The sequence below is a fragment of the Triturus cristatus genome, chromosome 1_1, assembly GCF_964204655.1.
Source record: "Triturus cristatus chromosome 1_1, aTriCri1.1, whole genome shotgun sequence".
NCBI lineage: Eukaryota > Metazoa > Chordata > Amphibia > Caudata > Salamandridae > Triturus > Triturus cristatus.
In genome coordinates, this window is record NC_140579.1 from 1,292,901,458 (window position 1) to 1,292,923,656 (window position 22,199).

The following is a 22,199-nucleotide window of genomic DNA, read 5'->3' on the forward strand; positions in this document are numbered from 1 at the left end:
CCTGTTGGGTGGACGATAGCCTACCGGTCACAGGTAAAGTCGTGCACAATTAGTGACAAGAATTGAGAAAATGCTTGTTTTACACGTTGGATTTTGACTCTGGTCTGGTGAATTCAAGCACGTGAGGCTTCTTTGTTGTTGTTCATCTGTGAATAAAAGTTTGCAATTGAGGAGCGATGGCTGAGCGAAGTATATTCTCTAATAGTGGGTTCTTCTGAGTCTATCTAATGTAGATTGATTGATATCTCAATGAAATGTTCGAGTTTTCTGGCAGGAGTCTTATTGCATGAGGAATCACTTTGAGGGACCGTTGTGGTCATCAAGATGAGAAGCCAGTGCATGGCACAAGACTTCTAATAGAAGACTGAATTTGGGAAACTGTCTGCAGTTGGTATATAATTTTAGATTGGCCACTTGAATGCATGTTTATCAGTAAGGAATGTGAAGGGTTTTTGCTTCCGCCACAAGCTTTGGTGTATTTTCCAGTGGCAACAATAGTTATGCCACGCTTGTATGTTTATTTTCTGACCAAGTATAAAGATGGAGTTTTCCCTCTGTATTATTGTAAACGTAAAAGCTGATATTGCACTTTCAATTTTTTTAGGATGAAGCAGAGTTTCCTTATGTCATCTTGCAAGGAGTTGAGTCTAGTGTCCTCTTCTTATCGATCGATCCCTACTTTCTACTAGAGGTACCATTGGTAGATCACAGTATAGAGCCTTGAACACAGTATAGTTCGGTGGAAGGTCGCATGACCATCCGATTTGTATGGATTAGAATCTGTCCTTCAGAACCAATTTGAATTAATTTAGGATGCCTCAATCCTAAGAGCAATCAATTGCTCCTGGAGGTCCTCCATTCAAACAATGCTGATGGATCTATAAGGGGGATACATTACCACGGTCTATATTATGCAATGCTGCATCTAACACCCATTAAGTGAGGGTTTTCATACCGTATCTTGGGTGTAAAGTCTTATTACGTTTTAATAGTAGCATTGAAATTTAAATTAGAAAATACAATCTGTTGGACCTAGAGTCCTTGGGTAGCTTGGCTCAGGTAGAAAGGCTTTTACTCCAGAATTGCATGTCGTGCTTGCATCACACCCAACTCACACCCTAGCGCAACACCACTTAAAAATGACGCTATTCCGATTATTTATAAGTTTAGAAGAAGTCTTTATCCTTCCTTCTCAAACGTGGCTAACCAGTTTCTTTTTTATCCAGCACATTTCAGGGTAAAACATTTCATTGCATTTAACATGACAGTACCATTCCCTCTTTTAGTTTTACTTTCGTACAGCAGATACTTAGCCCCCCCTTTGAGGTTTCCACCCTGCGCCTTGACTCTGGAGTGCAAATTCCAATCCCCCCAGACAGCGCTCCATATAACATTTACATATTACACGATTTCAAATGATCATTTAGTCTACACGGTGCTTTTCTGACAGATGGTTTCCCTAATTGCTATACTTTTTGAATCTTATACTGTCATTAATAATCAGCCCTTTACATATTGGGGTACTAGGCTGAAGATCAACAATGCTGCTGGCAGTCAATTAGTCACATCTAGGCAGTTTACTTATAGGTTACTTTTTCACCAAGTCGGATCCATTACAGTTAAGCAGTACATATAAACTTTTGCTGTTTCTAGAATTCAATCTGCTACCTCCTGCGCTATGCTTGAAATTGTTAATACGTTGACTTCAGTCACACGTGGGGATTTTGCCAAGGTGCCGGTATTAATAATTTGAACCTGTATTTCTCCAAGGGACCAGCAACTGGGTCTAACAGGTCATCATCTGGCCTTAAAAGTGTACTCTCCAGTACCTTCCCCCTTTTATTATGCCCAGCTTACTGTGTACACCTGGAATCCTCCTCACGGAAAGTTTGGCGGTGCAAGGAGGTGCGTTCCCTCTCCTCGTGAAGCGGAGCTCACTTGCTGGCAAAAGGGAGACTTCTCTAGGGGGTGGCGAGGTCAGTGCACACCCATCGACCACCTCCCCAGGGGCTTCCCTAGTGTGGTCTCCTCAGTTGGCGGAGGCCTCGCTCTATCGCTATCTCACCGCTGCTGTTCCCACTCTTTAGCAGACTCCTAGGCCAGGCGCAGGCTCAATTCCACTCCGTTTCCTCAGGGAAGCGCGCCCGCAGCCACCAGTAGCAGCGTGGCTTGCGGGGGCGCGGCCTCCACCCTCGACTGGCAGCAGTGGGGTGGCGCTTCGGCGTCTGCCCCACACACGTGACACCAGGACGGCGGCTTCAAGGCCGGTCCCGTCCCTTTCTTCCGGAGTTCAATTCTCCTCACCCTGACGGCTGCTTCGCCTGCTCGCCCGTCACACCCATGAGACCCGATCCTTCCCACGGAACTCACGGTGACAGCGGACAACCTCTGGAGGACAACAGGCGACCTCCCGACCTCCGGGTGACGGCGGTGAAAGTTCCAGGTAGGGACTCGCAGAAAGAGAGATGGGGGGGCCTGAAATTAAGGGTTCCAGGATCCCACTGGAGCAGATGAGTAGGCCAACCAATCTCTTATTTCCTGGGCCCGGACATCTCCCCTTTAGTCAGGGACGGTGGACAGTCGCTAGGGTCAGGTTGATTCCAAATCCCAGGCAACAACCGGGATGAGGGAAAGGTAGTATTGCACGGCGTTTCCTCCCCTGGTCCTCCTTCGGGGAGTCTGACTACACGGAGGCCCCCTCGGTAACGATGACCCCCAAAGTCATTGGCTGTGATCAGGGACAGGTCAAGAGGTTGAGGGTGGTGTCACTGATGGAAGTCACACAGACCCTAAGACCTGTCAATTCCCTATCTAGCGCAGCCACCTCCCCACTCAGGTGCCTTACTCCTGACTACCTCACAGCTCATCTACCTCCTAAAATGGCCGCCCCCCCCTCACCTCTATTTATAACCTGGGGCCTGACTGGCCAGAGTGGTCCAGAAGGTTCCGGAACCTCTCATGGCAATCTATGGCCCAGGTTCTGTGGCGACAGTTGGGGGCCACCATTTTGTGAAACCACACTCCCCCTTCCTCCATTTCTTCAGTGAAGCACCTTGCGCCTCTCCCTCAGATAGTGAGAATGGGGTGCCGGAGCCTCTACACCAACACCAAAAAGAAGTTAGCGGACAGAAAAAAATGAGGGGTTAAAGGGAAAAAAATATATAAAATAAGGAGGGAACAGCCAAAGGGCTGACAGGTCTAACACAATCCAACTACTTTTCTACAATTGATTTCAAGAACGAGCCATTCAAATGGTAGCTAGTTATCAATTTGATGTCAGGGGAGCTAGTTATGGCATGTGTAGCACACCATAACGGATGGATTTCAAATGTTGCTTTGGTACTTAGTCAATTAAGACTGTATGGAACCATCATTATAGACCAATAAACCCACCACCACACATCCACAGAACCAATATCCTATGCAAACACAATCATTATTTGGACACATAATCCACATCATGTGCTGACGCTCATCACTAAACCCCAGCAGGCTAAATGCCAGTTTTGGACATAACCAATATATCATACACCAACATATCCACCATCAGATGTTAACAGCAATAACATAGCTCTACATCCCCTGCCAATCATACATCAACATAACCACCAGATGCCACAACAACCAGATACAGCCACATCCTATTGCAAAATACCCACACATCAATTTACACAGCACATCCATCATACGCTCACACATCTACCACCATAGGCCAAGAAACTCACCATAAGACAACACAGCCACCTTCCAGTGCTTAATTTGTAATATACATAAGTGAAAAGCCCGCATCAGGAGGCCACTTCAGCTCACACCACCCATAGTCCCTGCTCGTGCTGCCAATGACAATACAAACACAACTACTAACTATCACACTCATACAAGTGTGACGGTTCACACGATTCCAGGCCCCCAAAGCTATAAGAATGTCTCCCACAGCGAGTATGTTTTTTTGTTTTTTTACTGTATATTGAATTTATAAACAACTGTTATGCCCATCTCAAAATTAAATAAACAGTGCCACCATTTGGCAGACTGTTATAGGCGCCGGTGATGACAATTAAGTGCTGGTGCGGCCACTCCCCGAACATCAACTATGGTCCTCATCACCACCAATATATAGACACAACCTACACACCAACAAACCACACATACTATATGTGTACACTTATAAGTCTATGCCCACCCACAGACAACCATGAAGCCACAATCTTATGTCAAATCTACTGATATGATCCATACACCCAACATCAAATGCCCACACAACGACTATCATATGCCTACACAAAGACTATCATATGCCAACACCCATCCATCATACAAACACCAAGCATCATAGACAGAATAAGCATGTTCTAATGCTCCACAAGGTCACTCGAAGAGCTCAATTACATCACCCATTCTTTTACAAAACTATTAAACAGTCAATGATTCTCTAAAACACATTAATGCAAGTGTGTGTGTGTGTGTGTGTGTGTGTGTGTGTTGGCCACAAGTAATTAGGTGAGCGGTTTATGTTAATAAATTGTTACTAGCAATCTGAGACGGTAAAAATATTTTCCTCATGTCAATGTTACTGTACTTTAGAAATAAACTCAAATTTGGCCTTTGCACTGTAGTATTAAATGTGTGAATGCCCGCTTCTTAGTAGTTACTCTAAATCGCGTCTGATGGGGCTACATTTATTTTCCACTGCTATGGCGCATAATAAATAGGAACATACAAACGCACACACAAACACCAACATGCACGTTTATCAAAGTTAAAATTGCATCCGAATATGAAGTACCATGCGGATTGATTACAGAGACCGTGGCAAAGCTCTTAAGGCTGTTTTCTGATTAACTCACTAGTAAAGTACCCATACAACAATACGGAGTACAGAACATCAGTGGGTTAAAACACCCATATATGCTACTTTAATGCTAGATCTGTACCCAAGAACAACATACAAGTGTGGGACACAATTTCTAGTTAGACCCCAGATCCATGGTGGATTACGGAAACTTGCCTTAAACCCAGAAATCTCTATTGCAGTCTTCACAAAATGGGTGGAGGGCTTGCTAGGATTTTAAGATTATAAATACTAGTGTATTACTCTAGATACCATTTGCGCAACCAACTATGAAATTCTTTTGTTTAGTATGTTTTTCTACTCCTCACTGCTTCTGGGAAGAGCTTTGATCTACAGACCCTCTACCCAGGTGTACTACAACAAAAAACTAGCTCCGCCCCAACGGATATATTGTTTTCCTATATCATTAAGTATGACAATTTACTTGTCCTTGGAGACCTTAACTTCCATTATGAAAACATGGGGTATTTGGCCCCACTCATTCCACAGGACCCATGAACTGATTTTGTCTCCAATGTCAATGCTGGTGCTGTAGAATCCCTTCCTGATACTTACCTGTACAGACCATTACCTACTTAATTTCTCGATTGCTTTAAGTCATGGAATCCCTAAACCTCCTAGTTAATGATCCAGATCCTGAAATGTCAAACACTAACTTGACTAAAGCTTTCCTCTTACCAACTTGTGGGCCAGTAGATAATATCAACACAGTGGCAGCGATATATAATGTTGCAATTTAAGCCATAGACTATATAGCTTGTAAATCAAGCAGAAGATCTACTGATGCTCGACTGTATGCCTTGAATTATGGGTAAACAAAAGACTCGACAAGAAATTTCAACATGCCTAGCATCCCTACAAACTAGAATGAAGAAACAGCTTGCAGAGTAGCCCTTCGCACTTATCACAAAGATATCTGAATGTCACCCCAGAGCTACCTCACGGCACACACAGAGTGAAACAAACATTCCTCTGTGAAACATAAAATTGCAAAAGTATTTACCCATTCAAATGTTTCCTCTCAAGCCATTCCTGCATCACAAATTCTGGGAAGCACAATCCACTTCCTTCCATGATAAAGTCAGAAATATCTAAACTGATTTCACTACCCAACCTTCAACTTTCTCCCACCTCCATAGGTCCCCCAATGCAAGTTTCTCCCTGGCTAGGTTTAGTATGCCAGAGGTCGAAACTGAGATGCATACATTAAGCTGATGAGCCAGATGACCCTTATACCCCCCACATATACCTGCCAACACCAGTGTGTTCAGTGCTCCCATGACCCATCTATTTATTGTGCCCTTCTCGGATGCAGACGCCCTGCCAGCTTAGAAACACGCCAATGTTCTCCCCTTACTAAAATAACCCTCTGCCGACCCCTCCATTCTTTTGAACTACTGGCCCTTATCACTTCATCCCCATAAGCTTTAAGGCCTTGAATAACATTGATGTCTAGTTGACTTCCAAGCTAGAGTGTAACAACCTTTCAGAACCCCCTCAGTCTGTCTTCTGGGCTTGCCATAGCACTGAAACTTAGCCTATCTGCATCTGACCCAGTCAGTGGCTGCCAACAAGATGAGTGTAGACTGGTTGGCCCCATTCTGCTAGACCCCTCAGCAGCATTCAATACAGTTGCATGCCATACCTATCCAATGAATGCATGACAATTTGCATTCTAAGTCCCTGCAGTAGTTCAAGGCTTTTTCTTACTGATAGAACGCGATCCATCCAGCTTTTCCATCTTCAAATCAGACCTAGTTCCCATAAACCAGGTAGTCCGCCGAGGAACATCCCTTAGCCCGACTATCTTCAATGTTTACATGACACCACCAGCTGCCATTATAAGAACATGTGGCTTTGAAACCATCTCATGCTGATGACATTCAGCTAATTATCGCTGAAGAGATGACACCGGTTTCTGGACTGCATATGGAACTAGATAGAGGATAATGGTCTTAAGCTTAGTGGTGATAAGCCAGAGGTCATTCTTTTCAATAAGGTAAACACCACTTGGGCTTCCTATCCAATGACCACCAAGTCATAAGGTTGGACCACTTCCCTTGCCAATTTGGACTGGGTCGAGATCCCCGGCATCACCGTTTTAGCTTAGTTTGAAACTAGAAAAACTCAATTTTTGATGTAGCAACGCTGAACTCACCACCTATTTGCATTCTATGGAAAGGAGATAGCAACTCAACATACATCTTCTCCCCACCTCCACACACAAATCTCCTACAGCAAAAATCCCAAAATCTTAAGAATCATCACCAGACCCTTAGAAGGCAGTGGACAAGACGATACACTGAAACTATACCATCTTAATAGTATCCGCTTTTTTCCAAAGAGTCAAAGTGAAGCTATTTCATATGTCAATAAGTCTCTTCTCCTCATATTCTAATAAACTAAAGAGGGGTGGATTGGTAGATTCAGGACTGAACTAAATTAAATTGCATCATCCATATAGGAAAAAGCTTTGAGGCCTCCCCCCCCAACAACACTTTAATTTGGCACCAGAAAATCTAGTATAAATAAGTAAGGAGGCAATGGGCAAACCCTTGTCAAATTCTCCACTCCAAGGCGTTATGTTTGGAACAAAATGCCTAAAGTAAAGGCATTAGCCTTCATATCCTTTTCTAATCTTAAACACGTGTGTGCATTTCAACAAATCTGCATTTCTTTGAAACACTCCAGATATTTAACTCTACCAAATTTGTTGGCATTAATAGCTGGAATCACACTTTTTTTCTTTATTTACATATCACTAATTAATTACCTCCTTCCACGCATGATCAGCAAATACATCCAGCTTGGAATGTATTCTTTGAGATGTAGATGCCATAACGTTTCAGAAATTGAATGTTAGGCAATTTGAACCTGGATAACCTCGCCATTGAAGACTTATCCGCCTATTCTGCTCGGACATTAATTAACTTCAAATTTTCTTCAGTTTGAATAACGTCTTTTTAATGGCGCTAGTTTCAACTTTAACAGTGATGTTATGAATCTTCAAATGGGACAGCTCAAAGCAAGTCTCTGACAGGGCCATCCTCCACTTCTTGCTAAGTACTCCATCTTGGCTAATGCCCAGAATATCCTGCCTTCTTAAATTGTAGATATTATCCCCCCCCCTCCTCCCCCCAGCTTGTCGCACTTCTTCTCTTCAGAAACAAAGGTAGGGGAAGCAGAGAGGTCCGAAGAGCTGCCTCTTTTGCAGGGTTTATGGAGGAACCTGCCTTGAAGTTTGCAACGCACCGTCCTCAACAACTACTTGTGAATCCATGCCGATTCTTACAGATGGTTTGCGGACTCTGTACTGAATAAGGTGGCCTTTTAAAGACCCACAAACCACCCATATCGGGTAATGGAAGCACACGAAGACTGGGCGTAGGGCTAGGCCCTGTGGCCAACTGCTGGTGTGCACCACCAATGGTCATACGCAAAGCAGGTTGGGGGCCTGCGGTGGGTTAGGCACAGGACCTAGCCTCAAGCCAGGACCTGTGACTAAATGCCATGGCACACAGCTTACGGAATACCTTGATAAAGGTTGGATGCAGTGTACGATTTTAAAAAAATAATTAAAAAAATTTAAAAAAACACACACACACAAACACACGAAATCTGTAGGTCATGGTCAACACCAAAATCCATAGCTTGCCTAGCAGCCATGCAAACCATAACTTGTGTATCACATATTATTCCCATCACTTCACAATAATCATACCAATAAATAACACCGAAAAGCACAACATAATTAACTTACAACACATAATGAAACCAATAAAAGATACATTTAGTCATCTCCTTCAGTGTTATGGTTAATATGAAATGTAATCTCATCTGGAAGATTTACATGTGTAATTGCATCTGACACATCAGATGTGAAGTCTTATGGTTTGCCAAGGTGTTTGTGAATTTTCAATTGTGTGAGGTTAGCAATGGGGGTCTCTAGTTGGCAGAGGTAGGTACCTTTTTCCAAAGAGGGACCCTTGCTTCTAGTCAGGGTAAGAGGGATACACACTAGAGAACCCCTGCCCACCCCCTTGGTAGCTTGGCACGAGCAGACAGGCTTATCTCAAAGGCAGTGTGTAAAGCATTTGTACCAACACTCACAGTAACACAGTGCTAACACCACAAATGGACACCACACCAGTTTAGAAAAATGAAGTATCTTTATCTAAACTTAAGACCAAAACAACAAAAATCCAACATACAAGTATTAAGAAAAATGACTTTCTAAAGGTTTTAGCAACCAGGTCCATAGAAAACTATGAATGCGTGATTTCTTGCAAAGTACCCATCGTTGCGACAAAATTCACCAAGCCAAACAGCCGCAGCGATGGGAAGCGTCGAAAAACAAAGATGCGTTGATTCCGGAGACTTTCGTGGATGTGATGCGACAGTTCCGCTGGGCACAGGGGAGCAGTGCATCGGGGGAAGCGATGCATCGATTCCGAGGAGACTCCGATCCATGGGTGATGCGTCGGGGAAAACTTGCCACACAGGGACAATACGTGGAAATACAGGAGGCGTCGGTGAACGATGCGGTGGTGTCTTCAGCCTCGATGCGTCGATAGGCGCTACGCCGATTTCAGCAGTGGCACGGCAGTGCGGGGAGATTCTTCTCGCACCACGGCGTTGCGACTGAAAAACTGTCATAAGAAGAGCGATATGTCGATTTTCTTGTTGCGTTGCTTTCCAGCTCCCAGCAGCAGAAACAACATCCAGAGGGACCACACAGTCACAGGCACTTCTTGGCAGGTCAGAACTCCCAGCAAGGAAGTTCAGGGGAGCTTGGGGTGAAATCTTTGTGTTCCTGAGACTTCAAAAGAGAAGGCAGGCTCTACTCACGCCCTAGTAGACTTTACTCAAGCAGGGGACACAGCACACAGCAAAGTCCTTCTCCTTTCCTTGGCAGAAACAGCAACTGCAGGCCAACCCTAGACACACAGAAAGGGCAGTACTTCTCAGTTTCTCCAGCTCTTCTCCTTGGCTAAGGTTCTTCTTGATTCCCGAAGTAGTCTAAAGTTCAGGGATTTTAGGTCTAATACTTATACCCCAAAATGTCTTTGTTCTTTGTGCAGAAAAGCCCTGTGCCCAGTCAAAACCAGTTCTGTCCTCTCTGGTGCAGCTTCCTGGCAGGAGGTGCAGACAGCATTGTGTAAAGCAGACCTGGCCCATTCAGGTGTAAGGAAATCTCCTCCCCCTACACTAAATGCAGCCCAGGTCTATTTAGCCCCGACTCATCATGCTCTATGCGGCCACTGCTCCTAACAAGTCCCTCACACCCCAAACTCAGACAGTCAATACACATCCTAGCAGAGGCACACTGGGTATCTAAACAAGAAAATACACCTACTTTAAAAAAGTGGTATTTTTTAAACACAATGTAAAAATCACCCTCACTAAAAGATGCATTTTAACATTCTGAGTCCAGGCATACTAAACTTTATTTTCCTACCTTGTTCCCAGGGGCATTTATTTTTATAAGCTGTTATAAACAAACTTCCTATTCTGTCCTATGGGAACATGTAGCCTTGCAATAGTATAAAACGAAATTGGCCGAAATTTACTATAAGGACATGCCACACACATCAGGGCATGCCCTACCTTTCACATACACTGCACCCTGCCCACAGGGGTACCTTGGGCCTACCTTAGGGGTGACCAACATGTAAGGGAATATTAGGGCCCGGCAAGTGGGTGCACATGCCAAGTCGACATGGCAGTTAACAACTGCGCACAGACACTGCAGTGGCAGGTCTGAGTTACAGTTTCAGAACTACTCATGTGTGTGGCACAATCAGTGCTGCAGGCCCAGTAGTAGCATTTGCATTTACCTGCCCAAGCACGCTCAGCGCACTTTTTCTAGGGACTGACTAGTAAATCAAATATGCCAATAATGGATAACCAATCATGTTCACAATTTACACAGAGCGCATATGTACTTTAGCACAGAATGGCAGTGGTAAAGTGCCCAGAGTCCTAAAACCAACAACAACCGGTCAGGAAATAAAATAGGAGGAAGAAGCAAAATGTTTGGGGATAACCCTGCAAAAAGGGTCAAGTCCAACATGTGACTAACCATAATATGTAAATAAGTGATTTTTCTATTTTAATATGTAACCACACCATAAATGTACTAACTGTACTTTATCAGAATTTCTCAGGTTATTTTATTTTTTTAACATTTGTAAGTTGCTCTAACTACAGCTATAGAACTTCTGATGAAGATTGTTTTTTGTTCTAATGAATAAATGTGTATTCACAGCTACAACACCTCCCTTCCAGATGGCCGGCAGTAGTGAGCAGTGTTCTTACCAGCAGGTCCTGGGGGTTCACAGAGTTGTCTGTGTAGATGCAAAGTTTCTCCACTGTAAGTGGTGTGGTCTCCCTCATCTTGGAGGCCAACAGCAAGCAGACAGCCCCAAGCAGCTGCAGGTGACACCTCCTGGTGGGCACGCAGGACAGGTAGCGGTCTACATAGTTCATGGCCAAGGGCGAGACGGCTTCTTCACATTTCTGGTCTTCACATACCTTAGAAAAGAGGAACAGGAAGTGAGTGAAACAAGTGCACAAGAAACAAACTTAGGGAGCATGCAAGGAAAGGAGAGATGGTGATACTAGTCTTCTAAAGGATGGCAATGGAGCCTCATTAGTATTTGCATGTATGCATTTGTTTCAGGTTCTTATGTAGCAGCTTGAATGTCTGACCGCTTACAAGTATATAAATACCCATGGATGATAAATCAATACACAAATGAAAACATGCACACTTTAGTATCAACCTTGTGCACATCTACAGCTGCTTAAGCCTCACTAGGAAACGTTCTCTTAACTCCCTTAGCACCCAAGCTGCACAGCCTTTAGCTTAGCAGTCATGACTTACTGCCTTTAAAAACACTCAAAAACTTCTTAATATCCGTTTCTTAATCCAAATTTTAAAATAAATACAGACGCAAAAATAGATGGCTCTCGGTCTGTAAATACCTTTAAAGATTGAAAGAAGCCGGTGACACTGCAAACCAAATTTCAGACTTACAAGTGCACTATGAACATCTCATGTCTATGTAATTTGTGGAGTTCAGTGGGCAGTTACCGATGTAATAAATACATGAGATCCAGTAGCAGTGACTCACTTCCCTGCAAATGGCATTTCTAGTCTCAATTATTAAAGAGCGGTGGAATAATTTGCGAGTAAGCAGCACAGCTGGTTAATTCGGGTCCTAGTAAAAAGTTTTATGCAGCACTTTGAGTGAAGTAAGCAGGTTGTTAGGGCACTCTGATGCTATTAAGGATGGGCGCAGCAGATGTCAATAAGATGGGACCAATGCAGAGTAAGTCACTACAGTCGCCTTTAAGAGAATTGGGAGAACTGCAGGCATCAGTAAAATAAAAAGGCTAAAAAAACTGCTGGCACTGGATTAAGGAAAACGGGTAGAATTGCCAGTGTGAGCATCAAAGTCGCACCTTAAACAGTAAGGAAGAGATCAGTTTGAGCATCAGCAAGAAGTACAGAGGGATAGTGGTCAAGCGATCAATGAAGGTGACTCCAAGTATAAATGCAAAATATGAAGGGATAAGGGCCTCGGAAGCACTAAATGAGGGAGAGACTTTGTGAAGGTGTGGTGGCTATTTAAGTAGTGGAAGGGGGGTCTGTCTTTAAGGCTGTGGCAGGATACTCCGGGCAGCAGTTAAGGAGGGGGTGGAGTTCTTTAGGGCCCAGTAAGGTGGTAGGGAAAGAGCGCATTCTGCATACGCAAGGGTTCGGCACGGCAGATTACTTATGAGAGTCAGATGGGGCAGAGGAAACCGCTGTAAAGAGGCAAGTGGGGAACAGTGCGGGCTGTCAAGGATGACAGTGCAGCGGGCATGACAGACACTAGTGAGGACGGTGGTAAGGAGAGTATAGCAGGAGCCAGTAAGGAGGGTGGTAGAGTCTAGAGAGTTTACCAGGAACCATTAATGGGCGTGGTGGGGAGAGCCCAGTAGGCGCTAGTAAGAAAGGAACAATGCTGTAGCCATGAAGCATGGGGTGGGGTACACCAGCACTATGGCTAAGGGAAGCGGTTTAGAGCAGGTGGCAGTAAGGCGAGCGGAAGCACAACAGCTGCTATTAAGCAGGGGCACTGCAAGCAAACCCTAGTAGGGTAGGTGAGAGCACTGCTGGTGCCAGAAAGGAGGAAGGGGTCAGCGCACAGAAGGTGCAGTTAGAAAAAGGCAGAAGCACTGCAGGTTCCTCGAAGAAGGGGCCTGGGCACAGCATATGCTAGTAAGGAAGATGTAAGCCCTTCCGTCATCAGCACTTGAGACGCCATGATGAGGCGGGTGTACCAGAAAAGGTATGGCATTTCAGGCACCAGCAAAGTGGGAGTTGCTGATCTAATGCACACACGAGAGGGGAGCACTTGAGCCACAAGTACAAAGGAGCAAACATTTGAAGTGTATGTCAGAGGATAAGCACTGGAAGTGTAAGTAAGAGGAAGATAAACCCCTGGCACTATCAATGAAGGCCAATACAGGCACCAGTAAGACAGGTCGGTCAGTTCAGGCTCCAGAATGGATGGCAGGGTCATTCAGGAACCAGTAAGAAAATACAGCAACTCTGGCACCAGTAAGAAGGTGGATAAGGAGATACAGGCATCTGAAAAGGGGCACTTCAGGCACCAATAGGAAAGAGGTAGTTACAGGCCACTGTGAGAAGGTGGAGCTCTTGAGGTGCCTGGGGCGAGAATTCACCCACCAAGAAACAGGGGGTTATTCACGTGCCAGGAAATTGGGGCAGGACTGTTCTGGTGCTAAGAATGTGCAGTGGGCACTTCAGATACCAGGAAGAATACATCAGCAAGGAGGAAAGCAATTTAAGCACTATTATGATAGTGTGCATGTCAAGTACCAGTAAGAAAGGGTGGCACTTCAAGCACTAAAAAGGAGGCTGGAGGGCGCCTTCAGACAGCATTAAAGAGTGCATTTTCAGCACCATTAAGGAAGGGAGCATGTAAAGCACTAGTAACCAAGTAATGTATTTCAGACACCAGTAAATAAGGGAGGCATTTCTGGCACCAGCCCATCAGCAGTGACACCTCTGACACAAGACAGCCGGTTTCAGGGGAAGGGCACTGCAGGAATCCGTAAGGAGTGGATATTGCAGGTGCCAGGCTGAGAAGCGTGCTCTAAGTACTAGACAGGTGACGGGCAGAGATTTAAATGGCGGTCGAATCACAGATACCGAGTAATGGTACTTTATTTTCTCCTCGAACACTAGAGCTTCTCCTCTTGCAGGTTCTCATAGGGGCCCTGAATTGAGGAAGCTGCTGCTGCGCTCATCAACTCCTACCTTCAGTAGCACCTTCATTCTACACGTTATGCGCCGGTTCAAGCGCGCCTTTCAATCAAGTAGAAGCCTGAGCAAAGCTGGTACAAATGCGCGAGTACAGGAGCTCTTGTCTCCAGGACACAGGGATCTGCTTGTGCTGCAGTGGCAGTTATCAGAGGAGTGGTGTGGCTATAGGCCGTTTCCTTTATTTTTAGACCTTAGCAGTGGGGGCAGAGTGGTGATGGGGGCAGAGTGGTGATGGCGGCCATGCTCCTTCACACATGCAGATTCGTAAAACCTAATGGGGGTCGGGGTGAGACCCATCAGTCTGGGCAGTTTCGCTTTCTGTCATTCCTGTTTAAAGGATTATACATATTAACCCATCAGCACATTATTTGCTGGAAAGTAAAATCCAACTGTCTCCACCAGTTTCCTGATTAAACTCACAGAAAAGATATAAAAGGCAAAACAAACTTTTTAAAAATATATTACAGTGGTCTGGCGCATCTCAAAACAGCAACTTCTGTTTGACATGGAAACCCATACATAAACCAGATATGGCAGGAAGCCCCATCGATTGTGTGACATTTTCAGATATTTCTAAATGCTTTGCATTCTGGGGCTTGTGGTTTACTTTTCTCATAAGTATTGGACTTCAAAAATGTCAGCATGCAAAACGTGAATGGCAAAAAGTCAGGGACTTGTTAAACCGGTCACATAGTATGGAACCACTTGGAAGCTACTAAGCCCCGGTTCAGATATTTTGTTTGAGTCTATATGTACCAAGCATGTAAACAAATATCAGCAATGACCAATTATTTGGCTTTTTTCATAGGGCACTGCTTCTGGCATAGGCTTCATGCATTCATCTAGGCTGGGTGGGATACTGGTGCATGGAGGAAGTCACGGTAAAGAAGCATTACGTGAATTCTTGATGCCTCAGGAATAAGACGGCAGTACATGCTCCAGGTCAAGTTTTATGCGGATTATGAAAGGTCAGTGAATGTCTTAGTGAAAGGTCAAAATTAATCCAACAGACACAGAGTTCTCTGGATGTTTTAGTTGTGCAAAAGACAACTGGTTCGTTGGTAGAGCCCCGTCAATGTTTCAGTAAAGGGATATCACTACATGGTGCAAGTTCTTGTAGGAGGCGCTGTGAGAACCATGCTATTCTTTCAATACTGGAATATCACTCAATAGTGCAAGCTAGATAGGAGAGGTAGTCTGAAAGCTGTGCATGCGTCTCATTGCTCGCATCCTAATGCATACAGAGGTGCATTATGACTTCTGTGGATGTTTCATTTCTTGAAGACCAAAGCACTGAGAGAGTCAAACTAGAAGTACTTTGTAAAATCTTTGTGCATATGCCAGTACTGGTAAAGGAGTCCATTTCAGGTCATGACTTCGGTTCATTTTTAGTGTTCGTAGGACGTCTCAACCCTGTATATCAATGCTTTAACATTGGGATTACAGTGCATGATGTGGATCAGAAAAAGACATATGGATTAGGATTCCTCCTTGTCTGGTGTTATAGTACCATGTTTCTCAGACAGCTTCATAAATATGACTCAGCCATGACATATGATATTAGCCGGCAGGTCTGGGACCCACAGCGGCAACACGGATGCCTGTATGTCCTTCCCCACTGACAAGTCCATACACTACAAACAAAACATGCATCGGCTGCTATAGTTTTGATATTGAAATGCATGCAAATTCAAGAAGGGATGTGCGATCTGGCAGGCTGCAGCACTTGCTTGTGCTAGACAAAGTTCCAGGACCAAAGGTAAAGACCTGAGTGCTGAAGGGTCTTCTCAAGGCAAATGTTTCCGGGGCAAACCCAAATATGCACTTCTTCACATCCTTTTATTTCCCCCCCACCAATTTTATTTTTAACCCTTGTCTCTCCATCCTCTCCTGCATGTTCACAACTTTCATATTCATTTGCCCCAAATCTCTCTTGAAGCCTTCTTTACAAAAGTCTCATATTCACACTGTCTTACATAACACGCATTCACACCCTTGTTTTTCAAACTCATCTCGATCCATCATCTACAACAGTTTCTAAACCTTTTGACTTTTGTGGAGCCCCATTGAATCACCACTGGAAGCCAGAGACCCAAGCCTATTTAACTTGAAGGATTTAAACCGCAACCAGTGCCCAGTACGCAAAAACACAAAACTAAGTACACAGGAAACTGATTCTCAAATTCTGAAATAGGTTATTTAATTCACAAAAGTCTTATCTTAAACCCATTTTCTCTCTTTTTTTTTTTTTTTTTTTTAACTATGCCCCATAGAATTTGGTAACAAGGCAAATGTGACAGTAACTTTTCTGGCTTACTTAATTTGTTATAACAGGCTGCGTTTCAAAATATCACCTGCTACCGAGATCTGTGTGTTCCTGGCAAGTTCCAGGGAACAATGGTGGCTGATAAACTTGCTGCAAATATCTGTGTACATTCTAGTCACAGGTTCGACTTACCATAATAAAAGCATAGAGGGTCAATATTCCTGCTGTAAAGTACAGTAAGATAGCTCAGGTGGTTACTGTTTCCTTGCAGAGATCCTTGTATTACCTCACGGTCACAAGTTAAAATCCTTGTCATATAATTTAGTGAGTTATGACCCTGCATCAAGGAGCTGCATGCAGACTACAAGGTAGACGTTTAGAACCTCTCAGTTTTAGCTCTACCGTTTGTTGTTCAAACATTGATAACAAGCATTTACAATGCAATAGGTCTCGCATTTACGCGAGTTTGAGCTATTCACATTGCAAATAACAATGCCTTTTATTTGTGTTTTTGTTTTTCAAACATAAATAAAAGGCATCGTCCTTTACAATGCCAATAGCTTAAACTCGCGTAAATGCGAGACCTATTGCATTGCAAATGCTTGTTTAAAGGAGGCCTCGAAACAGGTCTCTTTCGGGCTCTGTTTTGTGCCGTGGCACAGGCGATCCATTTTTTTCCAGACTGTAGTGAAAGCAGGCACATCGATGTGCGCCTGCTCACACTGCTCATTTCTTACTAGTGGAGAAGTTACGGCATCATGTCTTGGCAGGTGAGCGTTGTAGGGGGAAGGGAAATCCTTTAAAGAGCGTCATTTTCTCTCGGGATTTCCCTTCTGTTTTTGAAACTCAGGAGCAGCAACATTGTTGTGGTGGTGTCACCAGGGCTTTAAGTGGAAGTTTTTTCACTAATTTACAAGCCATAATTGCTGCTTATATATCTTATGCAACTAACAAACATTGACAAAGCCAAGCGTCCTGACTTGTTGTAGGTATGATGTTACTCGTAGTATTGTAATTATAATTGCATTTATGTAGCGCGTACTACTCCTGACGAGCCGTCGAAATATCCTATATCTAGATGTAATGACAGAAAAATACAGGTCGAGCGGCACACTATGCTAACTACAGATATGATTTTTTTAAGCCACACCCTTAAATACATTGGCCACACCCCTTTGAGAGCCCCCCTAATTTTTTCACTCCACTTAAAGCCCTGATGCCACATGTTTGAAACATGCATGTTGGGCTCGTAGATGCATTAGGAAAGCCCAATGACAGAGTTGGAAAACAGTGATATGAGGTAATTCACTATGTTCATCTATTTTCTCTTCTCTTTTCAATTTGATACGGGTTCGACGCTTTCCTACTTGGTGCTTTTCTCACCATACATGCTTATTTTAACCTTGTGCATATGCAGAAGATTTCTTGAAAATGACAGACTTATCCTTACGATAAAAGATTACAGATACAAACAAAATTGTACTGGAATGTTTGACAAAAATCTGATGGGATGTTACCAGAGGTATTCAAAAATTGAGATATCACAATATGTAGCAAATTAAAGAGAGATGTGAATGTATTAAAGACTGAGTGAATTTCTATGCACTTTAGGTAAACATTCGTCCTAGAGCATTATAATTGCTAGAAACGAGTTCAAGGTGTCACACGTATAGTGACGTCATAGCTGCTCCAGAGAGGCACTGGGAGAGGGATGTGGCGTCACGGCCAGCGCGGTCTACCTTGGAACTGTGGTCGCAGGTTCTAGTCTCTGCGTCCTGATCCGAGGAAATCATTTAATCTCTCTGTGCCTAAAAAATAAATGCGACCTTGTCTAATGTAACTGAAACTCACGTAAAGCGCTCCAATACCTTCGGGTCGAGTTCGCACCATATAAAATTGCAAATATATAAAGCAAGGACCTAGAGACACGCATATACGTATATGGTGGAACTGGCAGACCAGGGCGGAAGCGGAGGAGCAGGGTTAGCGGGAGCAACAGCTTTATGTACATCGCTACGAGACCGTCAACAAAGCAATTAGTGTGCTATACTAGCACAAAGTGTGACTCGACCTCGTCCTACACTCATCCCGCCCTCCTTTATGAGCTGTAAGAGGACACCAACAGCGGCTCCCAGCATTGAGTTTAGCAAGTTTCGGGCTCGTAAATGGTGGTTTCTTTCGCCGGGATTTGCATCACAATGTAAATTGGGGGTGGGTGAGGTAAGTAGGGGCCTGACGTCATAGCTGCTCCAGAGAGGCACTGGGAGAGGGATGTGGCGTCACGGCCAGCGCTGTCTACCTTGGAACTGTGGTCACAGGTTCTAGTCTCGGCGTCCTGATCCGAGGAAATCATTTAATCTCCCTGTGCCTCAAAAATAAATGCGACCTTGTCTAATGTAACTGAAAGTCACGTAAAGCGCTCCAATACCTTTGGGTCGAGTTTGCGCTATATAAAATTGCAAATAAATAAAGCAAGGACCTAGAGACACGCATATACGTGTATGGTGTAGACCAGGGAGGAAGCGGAGGAGCATGGTCAGCGGGAGCAACAGCTTTATGTACAGCGCTACGAGACTCAACAAAGCAATCAGTGTGCTATACTAGCCCAAAGTGTCATCGCCGACTTGCAGCGTTGCATTTATTTGTTTATTTATTCACATGGCAATCACTTATTTAACACTGTACTTAGATACATTTTTATTTTAAGTCTATCGTCCTTCTTGTCCGTTGCTTTCTCTAATAAAGCAGCATTCCTTGCATTTGCTTTGAAATTCATTTCCATGTACAGCCGTTTGGTCAGGATGTAGCAAGCAGTACACTCTGTACCTAGCAGCCTGTTAATGATGGATATCTCTCTAAACTGTGCGCTGCAACTGAAACCGGATCCCTAGCAACGCGCTATCCTGGAGGTAGAAGAAAGAGGTGAGAATCCTCATTTCGCCACGGCTCGAGATGCTTCTAAGATAATTCCTTGACACAGATGTGTAAATATTGTTTTGCAACTTTCTGATCTATTGAGCGACACATATCTATGCACACATTACGAGACTCCCACATTGCATGGAGACCCGGCAGAACAGCCTTACACCAGTTCCTATAACTACTGAAGTGCTCGAAGCAGCGCATGCATAATTATGGAAACCTCGGTGTCTTTTGAACTTCAAAGTTAGTTGGAGGGGTACACACCTACAAGCAAGGTGCCTTAGTTTTTAACACAAAGCTTTGAAATCATCGCCGACTTTTGTTTATTTTTTGCAGCGTTACGATGTGTGTGAACATAGAAGCTTAAAGCAACTTTACGGGGCTGTTATTTCTATACCTACAAAAACAAGCGCGGTCCGAGCTTAACAAAAAGCTTTGAAATCATCGCCGACATTTGTTTGTTTTTTGCAGTGTTATGACGTGTGTGAACACAGAAGCTTAAAGTAACTTAACGGGGCTGTTATTTCTGTACCTAGGAGCTTAACAAAAAGCTTTGAAATCATCGCCGACATTTGTTTGTTTTTTGCAGTGTTATGACGTGTGTGAACACAGAAGCTTAAAGTAACTTAACGGGGCTGTTATTTCTGTACCTAGGAGCTTAACAAAAAGCTTTGAAATCATCGCCGACATTTCTATGTTTTTTGCAGTGTTATGACGTGTGTGAACTCAGAAGCTTAAAGTAACTTAACGGGGCTGTTATTTCTGTACCTATAAAAAAAAAATCAAACATCAAAGCGGCGAAAGTGAAAGTAATCGAGCAGAGCATCAAAGGGCTGGGTGAGAAGGGAGGGGGGAATGCAAGGGTCAAAGCGGCTAAAGTGAAAGAAAGCTATAGAGAAGGGAGGGGGGAGTGGGAGCAGCTGTGCACGTGCATGTGATCGTGAACTCAAGGTTTAGGCCAGCCAAAAGACTGTGGGAAGCACTTTGAAAATCCCACATATAAAATGTCTCTTCGAGCCTTTGGCTCAGCGAGACCTAAAAAGGGTTATTTTCAGTAGCAAACTATTAGTAAGGGCAGTATAAATGGTCATTAATGCAATAACTCATAGATCGATAGATACATCTCACAGAGTACAATGCATGCAGATTTCTTGCATACAAAGTTTTGACAGGTCAACAACCTTGCCTTTGTCCCCTTTATCCCCGCCCTAAACTGCAACCCTAATTCACTGTTCCTTTTGGTAAGTACCAGCACTTATTCTTTCCATTTAAAGAACTGGTAATGGGGGAACTTCAAGCAGGAACCCAACCCAGCAAGGGGGTAGAAGGCATTTACATACATGCCAACCCTCCCGATTCAGGCGGGCGACTACGGATTTCAAGGCTAGTCTCCCACCTCCCGATTCCTGCAAGCAAGACCCGATTCCTCGGGGGTTTCAGCTGACGGGGCTTGGTATTGTGTAACGTGCTAATTCTTCCAGCAATAGTTAGAGTGGCGATGCAGGGGCTCTAGAAGCGGTGAAAAACCAACAAAGCCTCATTAACAAGCGAATGGTCTTTTAAAGACCTGTGAAGTAACCGGGGGCGGCTGTGTGGGGGCTCCCGGGAAGCTGTTTCAGCCCGGGCTGACACACGGGGTTGGGGCCAGGGGGAGGTGTATGCACCGCCAGCAATCTTCCAGGCCAGTGCACAACACTTGCATCACCCTCTCTCTGCCTGCCATTGCGCCGCATGCTTCTGAAAGGTAAGAAAAAACGTGCCTTTGCGTTTCAAATGTCCGGGCCTGCAGCAGCACACTTCCAAAGCCCATACATGACAGTAACCCCATTCAAGGCCCCATTCTCCCGATTATTATTCTTTATTTTTTTAAATCTCCCACTTTGCTCTTCTGAAATGTTGGCATGTATGCATTTAAGGCACCAGTAACGAAGAGGGGGAGCTTGGGCCCCATTAAGCCAGATTCTCAATGGAACAGTTAGGCAGGGTGGATGTACCCTTCGGGCATCAGAGGAAGGGCACTTGGATACACTTTCGGCTGGACCTTTATAGAGCTCGAAGCCAAGTGAGAAGTGTAAAATAACCAGAGTTTTGGATTACACCATAAATGCCATTTTTAAAAGAGCTGTTTAACCATTTGTTATGTGTATTTGTAAAGAGCACTATTCTGCGAGGGTATCCTGGCACTTCAATTTTGAACCCAACCACTGCGTTCCACTGACCTAAAGCTTCAGTTAACAAAATATAAACTGACACACAATCGTAGAGTGTAAAACGGCAAAATCCCGACAAAACACCACACTAAAGGAGATAAAACTGTGGCAGATACTAAAAGACACAGCAACATCATCTCCCCTGATTGAAATTGGTATGTTACAGGGCACCCCTCCGAGAAAAGTGGCAGCTTTCCAGCCTCTACCCAGTAAGAGCGGATATTCCACGGCGTTGGGTTAGAACAGTGCATTTCCCGGCAGAAGGTTTTGGATTCATTCCATACCGTCTTCGCAGCGTTTCCCGTCTAGTTTTATCCTGCTCAATCGAGTACACAGCCCACTCAGTATCTGTTTATATCCATACGTCTGGTTTAAAGTTATTTGCCTATATTAGTCAGGTTTTTTTACATAAAAACTGGCTCTGGTTTTGAGATAAGTACTTTCTGCAGGTTCATATAAACCGACAGAGGTCTCTAGCTGTAGGAACCAGTTACTAGTTTTGTGATTCTTGTACTCAGTTTTGTGAAAGCGTCAGTTGTGACAGACAAGGCAGACATGCCAACCCTCCCAATTCAGGCGTGAGACTACCGATTTGAAGGCTAGTCTCCC

At 44.2% G+C, this 22,199-nt stretch overlaps 1 protein-coding gene across 1 annotated transcript in view; it reads right to left on the reverse strand.

Annotated features, from left to right (window-relative positions):
• Positions 1-22,199, reverse strand: part of LOC146871985 (uncharacterized) — a 167,570-nt gene that overhangs the window by 139,127 nt on the left and 6,244 nt on the right. Inside the window, exon 2 of the mRNA XM_085652901.1 lies at positions 11,171-11,386. Coding sequence (XP_085509027.1) covers positions 11,171-11,386 — 216 coding nt within the window. The remainder of the gene's footprint in view (positions 1-11,170; positions 11,387-22,199) is intronic.